Source organism: Neopelma chrysocephalum, unplaced genomic scaffold (assembly GCF_003984885.1).
Source record: "Neopelma chrysocephalum unplaced genomic scaffold, ASM398488v2 Primary Assembly neopelma1_43, whole genome shotgun sequence".
Taxonomy (NCBI): Eukaryota; Metazoa; Chordata; class Aves; order Passeriformes; family Pipridae; genus Neopelma; species Neopelma chrysocephalum.
The window spans coordinates 12542810-12557983 of NW_020897702.1; the positions used below are offsets into that span (position 1 = coordinate 12542810).

At 34.0% G+C, this 15174-nt stretch overlaps 1 protein-coding gene across 5 annotated transcripts in view; it reads right to left on the reverse strand.

Moving 5' to 3' along the window:
* The window catches only part of CNTN5 (contactin 5), a 634097-nt gene that overhangs the window by 119426 nt on the left and 499497 nt on the right, over positions 1-15174 (reverse strand). For all 5 annotated transcript variants that reach the window (XM_027677364.1, XM_027677365.1, XM_027677367.1 and 2 more), the window contains 3 exons: positions 10526-10707; positions 3470-3606; positions 1444-1573 (listed from right to left, as the gene is read on the reverse strand). In XM_027677364.1, coding sequence (XP_027533165.1) covers positions 1444-1573; positions 3470-3606; positions 10526-10707 — 449 coding nt within the window. The remainder of the gene's footprint in view (positions 1-1443; positions 1574-3469; positions 3607-10525; positions 10708-15174) is intronic.

Genomic DNA, 15174 nt, shown 5'->3' on the forward strand with positions numbered 1-15174 from the left:
TATTACTTACAGGAACATATTACACTCCATTGCCTCAAATATGTAGGAATTTCCTACCATTATTTAGGTTAATTCTCATACCAGAGATATTTATATGGACAATTTATTCTATTTTTGTCCCTTTAGTGAGGTAGAAAATTAAACACAACTGGTTCTTTAATACAATATTATGGTTAAAATTTAACAGGGGTACAATTTCACAAGGGACAAAATGAAAGGCTAAATCTTACTGCAGTAATATACAGTGGTTATTTCTGATATTAAAGAACATCAAAGAAAGTGTGTAATTACCAGACATAGTAGGTATATCTAGCTTATAGCAGATATAAAAAACAGAACAAAAGAACGTTGTAACCCATAGGGATCTCTTTACTAACTGAATCACAAAGGACCAAATGATGGAAAGGGAGCAATCACTGGCCTTGGTTTTTAACTTTATGGTTATAAAGAAATATTTTTAAGACTTTTCAGTGAAATTATAATGTCAGCCAGCAAGGAAATAGTGGAGATGTATTAGATAGGTTATTCTCCAAAAGAGCCAAATCTTAGCTGAAGCCTAGTATAATATTTCAATAACTTCAGCTTTCTTATTCATTTGACTGGGAGTTTACAGGAATGATTCTCAGGTGTAGGTTTTGAAATTTGCCAGGTTTGAGCAGCGCAGAGACCTCTAACCTCTGATATGACCATTGAATTATTTTGACAGACACCTGTCTTCCAACTACATTATACCCTAATAAAGATGATAAGACTCTTACAATTCTGTCTCACTTAATCCTGTGGAAGGGCTTTTATCACTATCGTCCCACTGTGTGTTACCAGAGTTTGCTTTAAGGAAAACTAGAGTGTTGAAAAGACATGCTTCAAGTTTTTCTTCATTAATTGCCTACTTTGGCTTTTGAATAATGACATTTTTACTGTATTTCCAGGTAACACTATGTAGTGTATTTCTTTATTATGGGTAATATTCACCCAAGTATGTAATTTCTACTGTTCAGTCAGTTTTGGTAATTTCACAGGAAATTTTTATAGCTTTAACACTAGGATCATGCATAATTACCTTTGAATAATGGCCAGTGTAGGCACAATAATTTAATTCTGATAGTGATTAAATATATTTACTTTCTCTAAGTTTCATCTCCTGAATATATGTTTGAGAGAGTAAAGGATAGTTTTCCATTTATTTGAACTGAAATAGTGTTATATGAGAAATAGTACAAAATGTAGTGAATCAGTTATTTACTGAAGATAATTTTCAGTTAACAGAAGGCCCTATGCTCTCTGGGGCAACAAAGGACCCACATATAAATAACAAGAATAAAAAGGAACGACTTTTATCTGATCTGCTGTTTGGACTGGCAGAAGCTGCTCTTTATCATAACAGTCTAAGAACAAATTATCCAAGTGGGAAAAAGAAACAGTCTGGTTTTTTTCCATACTCACCTAAAATTTTCAGCTCGGCACTGGCATAAATGGTGCCATACTTATTTTCTGCTAAGCACTGATACATTCCAGCATCTGAGATATTCACACTGTGGATCGTCAGAACACCATTAACCATCTCAATCCTGCTCTGTAATAGAATTTTAAAAAAGTTTAAAAAATCATTCTACAAAAGCAAAAAGACACTGGAAAATTGCTGTGCTCTTAATTTAAGACAAAGGGACAAAAAAAGACCTAAAATAAAACCAAGCAGCAAATTTCCTTGGGTTTACTTTTTTTCTTGTCCTATAAGGAAATAAAAGAATAAAAAGTCTAAAAATATTTAAAGGTAAATATTTTTCAGCACTAGTTCAATATCTCTAAAGTTTTCTTTTGTCTGTTTGCTTGCTTGATTGTTACATACTTTTTAAAAGCAATTCATCCTGGGAATTTTAGTAAAGCAAGAAGTCAGTTGTGGGTGTAACATATCTGATGATCTTCATATCTCTAGCAAATGTTTGGTTTCAGCCATGACATTATTTTCATATAAGTAAATATGAAAGATTGCTTGCATGAGTAAGAATGAAAGTGTCTAATCACATTCATCATTAGTGCAAATTTCTTATTTCAAAGGTCCACTAGTAGAAAATAATTACCACAGGTGGAAGAGTAGAAGCATTAATAGCTCTTTTTAGAAATGTGTACTTCATGAAGCTCTATTATGAATAATTTGAACTGCTATAAAACAACTCTAGGTTTTGTTATAACATTTGTTGCTGGTTAAAATTGACAAAGAATAAGTTGTTTGGGAATGCAGAGGAAACTGTGATAAAAATTCTCTCTGTTGTTGTAAGCCCCCACACAGTTCAAAGTGAAATTTAATTTGAAATTTCAGAGCCTGGTGAAACTAGTGGTTTGGAAAATCAGAGAGCTAAAAAGTAGAGATATTTAAATTGCTTCATTTTCAGGACTAATAGCTCCATCTAAAAGACAGAAATGAGTAAAATAAAGCCATATAACCTTATTTTCAATGCCTCGCAACTTCAAAAGAAAACTGTGTTTATGTTTTCTTTCTCACTGTATGCATAATTGGTTGATGTTCACACATAGAAGTGACATTGGCTGAAAAGAAAGACATTATATCTTTTATATTCATAAATCCATTCTGTGAGTTCATTTGCAAATGGAAACATTTTTTCACAGAATGGAACAGCTTTATTTTAATCCACAAAAATAGATTAAATAAATTTACAAAACTCTTTACTCTGAATAATTTGAGACTATAGAAATGGAAAGGTGTTAGGCAAAAACCCACATGATGTGGGCTGTCACTTTGATGATTCAGTGAGAGAAAAAGAATAAAGTGAAATAAAAGGCAGACCATGACGTGAGTGGTCATTTAAAAGAAAAAGAGAATTTTATTTATGTCTAATTCTAAAATATATCAGTTGACTGTAGTTAAATACTTTACATTCTAGGAGTCTTACATGGACCATTTTAATGGTCTTGACAGTAAGATCTGCAACTTGCAGAGAATAAATGGAGTTGAAAATGTAATAGTCATTGTACTTTTTACATTAGCCTGCTAGTGATTTGAAGAGCATGAATATTTTTTAAAAAATATAGGAAATAACTTAACATAGCAGAACATAACATTGAGGGAAATGTGAAGAAATCTGCTTCAGCAAATACAGCTGAGTTTTTACCATCTTTTTATACAGAAAGAAAAACAGATACAAATAACGATACCACTATCTAAACAAAAAAAAAATCATATTGGAGGTTGTTTAGATGTACACTATAGTACAGACATAGCTCAGTAGATCCTGTCCTCCAAATATTTCTGAACTACAGACAATTACTACTGATGAATGAAGTTTTACATTGCTTTAGATGGTTCAGAGGGGACATGCATAGAAAATCTGTCTGTACTGTATACTAACAGCTAAGAAACTAACACAGAAAACAGTACTTTTCAGTACTTTCTTTAACTGACTTTATCAGAGTCACATACTGGTGACTCCTTGTCACCAGTGTCCAAGTGTACCTGTGGCCAGAGAGGAATTCCATTTTTCAGCCAACGATATGTGGGCCTTGGCTTTCCAGTGGCTTTACATTCCCATCGGAGCTGATCTCCACTGTCTAATTGTGTATCATTAAGTTTCTCCACCCAGTGTGGGTAGGCTAAAAGAAAAAAAAGTCAACACATACAAACCGGTAAGTCTCTAGCTGATGTGCAAAGACCTAATCAATTAAAAAGCTTAAATTACTGACCTTTACTAAACTTATCTTACTCTCAAAAAAAAGCATGTTTAAACAAACAGCCCAAACCAAAAGAGACAGTAATAAAGTTAACCAAACTTCATAACTTTAAAGGAAACATGGTAATGGCACCAGTAATGAGCAGTAGCATGACCATGAATAGAAATCTGCACGATTTAATAATGTCTAATGGATTAAATTGCAGTACTGTATATTAATACATTCATTATTCTTGAATTTAAGACAAATATTTGGTAGTCGCAATAGAGCATTTAGTAATTTACAAGAACTAAGCTATTCATATTGCGGTAAAGGGGTTAATTGCCATAGACTCTTTCATGTAACTTTCTCATTTTACTAGGAGATCATTATTTATTCAGCTAGAAATAACTGAGAATTTGGAAAGGTACTTGCACACATTTTTGTTAAAGTGTCTTAAGTTCATATTTCAAGGGAGAAAATGCTTTTAATGTTTTTAAGCACAGAACCCATGAGATTTCCATCATTCATCAGGAACATAAATTACACAGTATGTCAATCTCAAAACAGTCTTATTTTAAAAGGCAGAGAGTTGATAGGTGCACATGCGACCAATAGTACCTAAATTTCATTAAATAATCCACTAAAAAGTGAGGAATATTTTTTACAGAGAAGTAGATCTTTAATGCAGCAGTCAATCAGATAGTTATACATAGGATTTATAATTTGGAAAACATTATATGATTCAGTGAGGAACTGAGCATTCATATGCAGAATAAAAATGTGAACTTAAAGGCCAGCTTTTGGGTTTTGACATTGTAGCCATATCATTTTGTGTGGTACAGATGATGATAGATGAAATTATTTAACATGGTGATAATAAATGTTCTATTGGTTTTGTTCAGGTTTTTTTATTGTCATTGTTTGGGGTTTTTTTCCAAATTGCAAAGAATAAGTAGCTAAAAGGTCTTCATTACAAGAGGGATGTAAAATTCTTCTGCTTGTTATTAATAGAAGTCTAGATCTGTCACAACAAAGTCTCCGCTTCAAACGACAGATAATTGATGATGCACTTAAACATGGGAATCGAGTTTAAAAATAAATCTTTGAATCTAGCTGGCATTTGACAGGCCACCAATCAAAGACGTGAGAAGATAGGAAAAGGCATGACAGGTGACTAACTGCTTGTAGCTTACATCTCGTGCATGGATGATAAAGAAAGTGAATGAGGTGTCTATCATTCCTAAGCAGGGAATAATCTGAGTCAGAGTCCCTGACCAGACAGTTGTCAGAAGCTGGAAACATATCAGAAGAAGAATCGCTCATTTCCTTTTTGGTAGAGGAAGAAGAGAGAGATTGACCCAACCTCACTCCCAAAATGAAAACTAAAAACCTCTGCATCCTTATTCTTCATATTACAGTCAAGGCAACGCATGAAATTCTCCACATTTGCTTCACTGTGCTGAATCACTTTTTTGTTAAGTCATAACAAAGAGTTCCACAAAAATCCTCAGAAAAAACCAGCTTGCATGAGTCCCTGCTTATTTGGTGTCTACTAATTGTCCTAAAAATATAATTCAATTGCATTGTATAGTTGATGTTGTTGTTATCTTTTTGAGTGCTAAAGTATGCATGAAGGAATCATGCTGAGAAGCAGTTGTTTCCTTTGAAAATGAGTACATTAATATGATTCTGGAAGATGAGGCAGTTAATGTGTAACTAAAGTCATAAAAGACAGCCAGTGGTACCATAAAATCATGCAGTTTCAAAGAGGTGTTAAACTGATTTTATTTGTATTTAATTATTTTTATTATTTTGCTGTTCTGTGAATTCTACTATTTGATCCAAAGCATATCTAGTCCCATTTTTCTTAGTTGAATTTGAGCTCATCACGAACCAGAGCATCCAGAATTAGAGGATGAACATTTTTACACCAAAACAAAACTGTCTCCCCAAGCCTGGCTGCAGGGGTGACCTCTTCAGAACTACCATTCCCTACCCTTTCTCTGTGGCTGTCTTGGTAACCCAGTCACGGCACAGGTTTTCTTCTGAAAAGACAAACTTACAAACCACAGTGATATTTCTTTAGTTGGGGTATTTCTACCCTAAATTTTCTCCTCATAGCCTAAATGGCCTTTGGAGTAATATTTTTCAAACTGTTGAACTTGCCATCAGGGAAGGCAATGACTCAAATTCCCATCCTTCTGAGAAGAAGGTAGCAAAACAATAGGTAGACATAGCTGGAATAGAGTTAAATGCATGATTAAGAGAAATACTTTCATCACTTTTTGGCTTCTGTTTCTCTCTCTGTGTACTCCTTACTTTTTCACACAGAATTCCCTCTCTGCTCATTAGCAAGAGTGACTCTATGAAATCATAACACTTGCTCTAAAATCCTATTAATACTTTAAAAATAGAAACATTTAACTGGATGTGCAACCTTTGATTCAAGGTACTAGGTCTGGGTTTTTTAGCAAAACTGTGGTAACATCGCCATGATACACATGCATGCAAAGAAAAATTCCTTCCATAATCAGACTTTATTTTAATTACAAAATATAAATTCTAAGAAGTATATAAACAGATTTCAAAAGTAACAAGTCCTTTTTTCTTTCTTAAAAATGCAACATTCATCCGGGGGAAAAACAGGTGTCTGCCTGGTTTTTATGTGTCCAGTGAAGAGTTTTGTGGTAACTGTAAGAAGAGAAGGATGTGTTTTATTGCTCAGTAGTCTTTATGGATATTGTGCCAGAGCTTTACACAGTTCTTCTGAGTTTTCAAAATCACTGTCCAATCCTTGATTTATTTTATGCTGCATTTCTGCAACTGTTTATTCAAGGATGTCAAAATATTTTATAAACATAAATTGATAATAAATCTGGAAGCTTACAGGCCAGTTTTTGTATCTTCTGTGCAAAATGAAATTAAAGTACAGAAAGTTCAAACTGCTTTCTCAAATTTTTAAGCAACTTTTTGACTGAGAAAAAATTAAGGACAAAATTATGCATAGAGAAATGACTTTAAATAATGTCCTAAAATGTGAATGAGTATGAAGTTTGGAGTGAAAAAAATTATTTTCCTGTATATGAGAATAATTGGGAAGAGTAAAGTAGGAGAAGAATAGTGAGAAAGATGAGTGAGAAAGACAAGATAGCACATTTAAACTGAATGTACAATTTCGAACCAAAACCCCTCTTCTCTAGCTAGTTTTACTGTATGGGTCTAACCTGTAGTGGACTTTTTTTTCCGTACAGTTTTTTTAAGGAAGTAATAAAATGTTTTTTAAAATCAATATGGTCTGTTACACTGCATTACAGAATCTTCCTGTTCTCAGCTGCGTGTTTCACTCCTGTGCTATGGCAAATCTCATATGCTGGTCATGGGGCGCTGCTGTGAGCAGGGTGAGGGAATTGATCCAGCCAAAAGAAAAACAGCCAAAAAAGTGGTTTTGAAATCTGCTTCACGGCACTACCCCCTGCTGAGCCTGGCATTAGAGAATAGGTAACACAAAAGAAAACCCAAGAGGCTCAGAGTGAGAGTGGAATAGGAATTGCACAGACTAGTGCTTACTATTGGGGAAATGCTGTTAGTCAGGATTTGTGGAGGGACAAAAAGGTTAATGGCAAAATTATCCACCCATATTATAATTTTTGTACTCTCCTCTGTTAATCAATTTGAGCTTGAATAAAATTTCATGGAAACTTACAGGATGAGCAGATCACTTGGGGGAAAATCACACCTCCCAAAATAGATTTCAATGCATATGAGGATGTCTGGCATTTTAAAAATTATGTTTTTAATGCCTAGAGCTGAATTTCCACTAAGTGCTGAGACTACAATAACATGAAATTGTCAGCATCCAAAACACTGCTTTCTGAACAACATCCGAAGTGTCAGCTGTATCAGGCAGTCATGGTATATCTGGATTGCAGCATCAGGTAAGAAATGAAAAATCACTAGTTTGTGATTAAATGTGACTAGACAGGCAGACTGGGTGTCCTGGGCTTTCTCCAAAATACTCTGTGGTGACCCAGATCAGATGCAACTGACAAAATGAAGAAGATTCAAACAGACAGTGAGTGAGTTCCTACAGAGATATGCAAATTGTGAGACTGCAGTACGACACAGCTGGTCCTACAGACTGCTCTGAAATTTTACAAGAAACCTCTGATAAGGAATGACTGCTTACATCTGAATTTCTGAGCCAAAATAATTGTTGTCACCTGGAGGAATAAGATGTTAGTGAAAAGACAGTGAGCTGAAAGGTAAATAATTCATGTTAAGTGTTGTTATGAACAAAAGGTACAGCAGGAAATGCTGTTTCAAATAATCCCCCAAATCCTGCCAAATCACCTGTTAGGAAAGGAAGGTGAGAATTTTGTAAATTAACACTTGGATAAACTTTGTGCTGCTAAAAACTTTCTCATGCAAATCCTTTTATACCCCTGGAAGCAGTTGACAAGCTTTGTAGGCCAGTGAGATGCTAATGCTGTCTACAGGAGCATTGGAGACTGTGAATGGCTCTATGGGGAGTATTTTATGTCAAGGCCAAGGAAAGGCACTCTCAGGGTCTAGTACAAGTTTGTACTTCTTATCCTGATCTACTGGAGATCACTGCCAGTGTTGTCCTCTTGGAAGCCCTCTGTAACCTGTTCCCTTCTAATGTAGATAGGTGAAACTTGATAATATAGTAGTCTCACATATCTCTTAACCAGGGGAATGAGGCAATCTGAAGTGGACACCCTTCTTCTAATCTTAAAGAAGTTGTTCTAATATTATTGCAAAAAATACTATTGGGTAAAAATTGTCCTATTCATAGAGGCAGTGACACTAAAAATATAATTTAGACAATAGTGAAATTTCATATTTCTCTCTGGAAAAGTAGAACAAAACTGACATTGAAAACATATTCCATGTATTTGAGTACCATCTTTATTTCTGCTCAAAACAAAAACCTAATGAGAGAGGAAAAGTTGTGTGGAGCACTACATCAGTGTTACAGATTTGCACAGTGATCTTGTAGAAATAATTTCATTTTACAACATCTTTATTTCTCTCTTGAAGAGGACCTTTTATATTCCTTTAACTCTGAAGAAGAGAAGCAGAGATAATTATAACACCTTTATGAGCTGCTTTGGCATCTAGTACTTCCACAGCTCTAGAAAACAGCTGGAAGTGTATGAGCTGGGATACACCTTACTACTCAGATGATTTTTTTTTTATTTCAGACATTTTAAGAAATGTTGTAGAAAAAGACCAGTTGCTAAATGTCCCTGGCCCTCAGGTTTGTTGCAGGAAGTGCTATACTTTCATGGAAGTGAATTATAGTAAGAATTTGTAATACCAAAGAAATATCACTGGTGTATTGGCACAGGAGGAGGCTCAGAGTAGGCCCTGGGCTTTGACTACAGTTTTCAGTAAAAGTCTTATAAAAACTTTGCTGCAAGTGCAGTTTAGATGACAAGTCTGAAATGAAATGTGCAAACTATCATCTTAACCACCACATGATTTTTCCAGCATATACAACAAGAAATTGAATAGAAAAACCTGCCCTGGGCTCTAGAGGGGTGAGAATGAAAAGCAAGAAAAGAAGCATCATCCAGAGATATACTGATAATCACTAAAATCAAGAGAGCTAAGATAAAGACATTGGAAAGCTGGAAGAGACAGGAAAATAGATTATGGACCTGGAAATATTGACATGTGTGGAAAATAAACTAAATATATGATGCCAGTCTACAGTTATCTGATGAAAGTGTGTAACAAAGGCAGAGAAAGCTGTATAGTTAGTGATGGGGAGAAAGCATTAGGAGCCATGGGCTGAAATCAAGAAAAGAGAAATAAAATTGATCAACAGGAGAAACTCCTTGTTAGACATATCTATTAGCTTGAGGACCTATCTAAACGTCAGTGATTGGAATTCCACTGACTGTGATATCTGAAGACAGAAAACAATTCAGTCTGAAAGATTTGTTGCATGATCTCCTGAAGAAGACTGTTCCTGCTAAGTGTTTAAGGCTGTAGCATTTATGGAATGATAGAAATTAGTATAGCTTTAGTTGAAAAGAAGTAGGTGAGACTCAAGCTTACATTTGATATATGCAAAACTTTGACTTTTAGGTATTCATGGTATGTCTTATGCAGGCTTTTGTTTCTAGACTGTAGGATGCAACAACAAAATTATATAAAATTCATGGGGTTTATTAAATATTTTTAATTTTGGTTTTGTTTTTTTTTCTTTTCAATGTGATGCATGACTCAATTTTTTTTTATGCTCAGTAAAAAATTTTTAGAAAGATTAATCTGAGAGAGAAAATGATGAGCACTTTCTGAAATCAAAACTTTTGGAAATTGTACATGCCTAGATTGAGAATTTTCTACAAAAAAGAAACACTTCTCCAGCTCTGATCCCTATATAATGAACTTGATAAAACTCAGCACCCAAACATAACACAGGTGAAATGTTAATAAAAATGCGATAAAAATTCTAAGTCATTTCTAACATTGTTTTCTCACAGATGCATCATGTTTAGGTTGCATATAATTATTATATCAGGAGTAAAAGAAATAGACTTTTAAAATTACGGCTATACTCTATAATTAAAAAAAAAATCCATAGTCATAAAACATGAATTTTTGTTTAAGTCAGTTCTTTAAGGGAATCAATGTTATTTATATATTTCAGACTTTAATGGAATACTAAGGAATAAAAATACATAGCCTAATTCAATACTATTTTTGGTATATTGATACCTGATATCAAGGTTTCTTGTTTCTACTGGACCTTGGAATGCTTCATGTGTAGTTAAACCCTTGTGTGGACAAAGCAATGCTGCATAATATTATGTGCAGTTATACTTACTGTACACTTGTAGTTGTCCTCTGAAGACATTTCTTCCACGAGAATTTTCAGCTTTACATTCGTACATTCCGGCATCCTCTAGCTGCACATTAGGTATTTCAAGCACAGCTTGGGATTTTCTGAGGCGGGCTTTACTTGGATTATGACCATTAACTTTCCTCCAAGAGATTGTTGGAACAGGGCTGAAATATTAAGCAAAATTACTGTTAGTACTCTTCCGTATTCAGAGTATAGATTCTGTTATCTGGTAGTTTAAACACTTAATAATCTAAGTAGCAATAAAATATAACCACAATTAAGGTTCATATAATGGTTGATATATCTCAATTTTCTATAGGGAATCCTTAATAAATGGCTTGCTACATGGGATGTGTCTATTTCATCCACCAGGGAGGCTAAAGTTTTATTGAGATCAAGTAAATCACTTAAAATACTCTCTCTAGAATTTCTTTAGCACTTTATGCTTTACTTCTGAACACTTTCCTTCAATAGGCCAAAGAAAATAACAACTTCAAAACCTGGCTGAATTTAGGAATTTCCAACACAACCCAATTTTCCTGCAGTGAAACTTCAGTTCAGAAGATGTTTCAGTGATAATGTCCATCTAGGTGGGAGATTTCAATAGCACACTTTCTTGAGTGAATTAAAGTGACCAAAGGTTTGGAGACCATTTTTATTACAATATTCTTCTAGTTGCAAAACCAGTTGTGTAAGAAGAACGTATTAATGGCCCTACTGCTTCTGGCTCATAGCATTACACGCTTGCTTGCGGGAGCAAAAGGGCTTTTCACTGTAGCTTGCTGTTCCGCACAGGTCTATGCAATAACTGGGCTATTTACATTCATACTCAGGGAAGAAATTGATTAAATAGTGTTTGCACTCATAAAATTTTCTTTTTAGCCCAAACACTCATCAGTTATTGTGCACCTATTGGCCTTTTTGGTACAGACAGAGGGGGAAAAGTACTTCATAATATAGATTCAAATTCAAAACTGCTATGAATGACTGCCATGATTTGCTAACTTCCACTTGCGAGTTACTGGAGTAGTACTCAAACTTGCAGACAAGATGCTCCAAATTCTAGTACTTTATAGAAATTCAGAAAATTCCCAGACTGGTATTTGGATGTCAGAATATTTCTCTAGTTTTCTGTCCTGAATGTCACATAGCACTGAATTTCATTGAGCCTATTAGCATAATTACCTTCACAAAGCCAACATATAGTCCCATATGGAATGTATTGAATATACCAGAAAGAGACAATCATTACTTCCCTTATCAGTTCACTGTGCTGATTACTTAACCTGACAAAATGTACTTTATTGTGAGTGTGTGTGTATTCATCTCTGAGACATGGTCCTTACAATAGCTCTTTATTCTTGCAAAATGATCCTTTACACTGTCCCCCACAGAAGAAATACATGTATGGAAATCAAATAATCTTTTTACTTACTAAACAAAACCGGCTGATCTCTTTTTCTTCAGCTCTCCAATTATGTATATATTTTTCTTTTTATAGATGTTTGTGAATCATATGATGGGTTTAGATCATATATTCTCTTTCTTTTTTCTCTACTCTATCACCATAAGACCTTGATAGCTTTCTAATTTTTAACCTTAAATTACTTTCTTGATGACTGATTTCAAATTTTGGTGTCCTGTAGGTTTGGTTTGAGGACTCTTTTCTGCAGCTTGTATGATTCTAATTTATAAAGTTTGCTTCCTATTAGAAGTTATTTTACATACTTTCAGTTAGAAGATTAAAAGAACTTCCCATTCTTATCTGACTGAAGTACTTTAAGAGGTTCAATTCTAAATACAAAGGATAAATAAGATATTTTTGTTTCTGATGCACTAATAAAACTTTGTCTTAGGCCACCAGTTATGATATTCCTTTCATGTCCTTAGCTAAATATTTTGATCTGCTATACTTAATAGCTATTTGTATATATTAGATGTAGTACAAGCAACAACCTTAGTTTCTTTTTTTCCCCGTTCAATAGCTCTCATAGTTTACTTCTAATTGCATGCTTCACTTTGATATTCAAATTAATATTCTTTCTTGAGTGACTTCCTGGAGATTACGTAAGTCTTTTGTTTTGCATTCAGCTTTAAGAGCTAACTCCTTATCTTACCCTCTTTCTGTTAGGAATATAATTGTGTCATGGTTGCTTGCTGCAAAACAGTCACTCTGACCAGACAAAGGTTTCAACATAGGTCCACAGTAGAAACACTTTATGTTGATACAGTGCAAAATAGGTGTGCAGATAAACTTTATTTGGCACCATAAGGGTGCTTATTGCTTGTTGCCTGTTGTTAGTTATTTGGCCTTCGGCCCTGCTTCCGGTAAAATCCGTGACAAAAATGCTTTTACTCTACTGTCATGGAAGAAAACTGGTTCTGCTCAATAGGATTAGTAAAAAGAATTTTTTGGTAGTGTATATTTCTGAGAAAGAGTGAAGAGATTGTAAACCATGAAAATTGTCTCATTTAGCTGCTATGAGATTATTTTGAAATTCATGTTTTTAAAAAATTTCCTTTAAATTGCATTTAACTAATTTTTTGAAATTTGTTTATGTGTTTACTGCAGCAAGTAAATGTATATAACATAGAAATCACAGAGGAAACTTGTTGTTTGGGTCATTAGGAAACATATTTTAAACAACTGATATCTTCATCACTATGGGATAAGAGGAATTTTTCAAGGAGATAAAGTTACCTTGGCTGTGCAGATTTATAGATTTCAAAGGAAAGTACTCCCATATTACAAATTGGTATTTGTGGACAACTTGTAATTCTGTTTAATGAAGCCTATTTTCCTTGTGTAACTTACAAGCAAAGCATGAATTTTACATCTGAAATAAACACATATCTATATCTATACCTATTTCTCCTCTGTGACTTCTGTGAGAAGGAAATAAAATATATCGGAGTGAGTAGGTGAAAGAATAAGATTGTGTGACTGTTCTAGGAAACTCATAAAATCCACTATAAAAGCTGATATATGCACATTTTTCATCTTTTCAAATGATCCACAGCTTTTTAAAAAAGGGAGCAATTGCAGAAGTAGCTCTATCATTAATATGAGTTTAATGTCATATGCATAATTGTTGACTCTTATAAGCATTATAATCCATTTTTATTTTGGTCTCAGCAGACTTTTATGGGAATACAGTTTCCTTGTTTATTATAACCCTGTTCACATTCAGCTCCTATGAGCAACTTGATTTCAGTTTCAATTGAGTTGAAAGATAAGATTTCTCCTCGCTTTTGGGAAAAAAATCTGCTGAATACTATGGGTAAATCTTAGTACCACCAAGAAAAAAAACCTACTGGATTTCAGAAATACCATCATCAAACTTCTCATTAATCTAAATGAAATAAAAATTCTAAAGGGTCCCTGGTGACTGCAATAGACATTATTAGGGGTTTGTACAGTTAGAATTTGAAGAAAATAAGAGTTATAATTTTACATTTACACTTGGAAGATATTATAGGAGTCAATGTTCAGTGTTTTATTATTTGGGACAGTGCTGTTGAATTTGTTGGGAATTCTTCACAAGTTTAAATAAAATATAGAAATGAAAATGTTTTGAAAAAAATATTGGAAGCAATTCTTTTTCCTTTCAATTTCATGTGAGAAAGTATTTCATTACATATCTATAGCACATGTTTATTTTGGGGAGGGCGTGAGGTGGAAATAGAGTAATGTCTGAATTTTAAAATACCTTTGCCATGTATCTGAGCTCCTAGTTTTTCAATAATATCATAAATAAGAATACATAGATTACTTTTTCTGTATTCTGTTGGTGAAGATTGATGTGATATTTTGAAGTATTTTATCTTCTACTGTTATTTCAATTCCTCTCCACACCATTTCTCTTTACCATGCATTGCTGTCCTTCAAACCCACAGGTTCACATCATAATATATCTTGAAAACCACTACATGACTGTGGAGACTAGAAAAAAACCCCTTTTTTTTCTTATGCCCTCCAGTCTTGCAACCGTGTTAAGTATCTTCTAATTTTTGGAGGATAATTATGTAGGATTAAAATGTCGAGGATTATAATGAAATTCTCTCCATCTGATGCTTTCCAGAAATGCCCATCAACCATTCACATGATTCTACCTTTAAAATATCCCATATAAATCTGTTCTGATCAGATGAAGAGTTTTAGGAGACAGGACAATCACTTTTCCTTTCATTTGGTTATTAAAAGATAGTGAGTACTCATAAAATATAGTAGCAGTGAGTATGGTGACTTAAGAATTGAAAGAGAATAGAATGAAATGGTGATGAGTGAAGCCTGTGTGCAGGAACAAGTCCAGGTCTACAAGTCACTTCAACACACATCCATGACTGTACTAAAAAGGTCTGATATATACATATGAGTGTCATATACTAATGTGGATGTCCCCACAGAGCAGGGACAAGCTTCTCTTTATTGGTTGATCAGAGCCTAAACTGTTGGCTTAGTCTTGAAACTTAGCTGTTCAATAGCTAAAGTTAGATAAAATAACTGACATGTTTGGTGATTTAAAAAAAATTCCAAATTCTTACATTAAAGAGAATCATGAACACAAGAGTCACCTGATTAAGGTGTGATCAAACAAGAGAACAGAAGAACCACAATAGGCAAGATATTG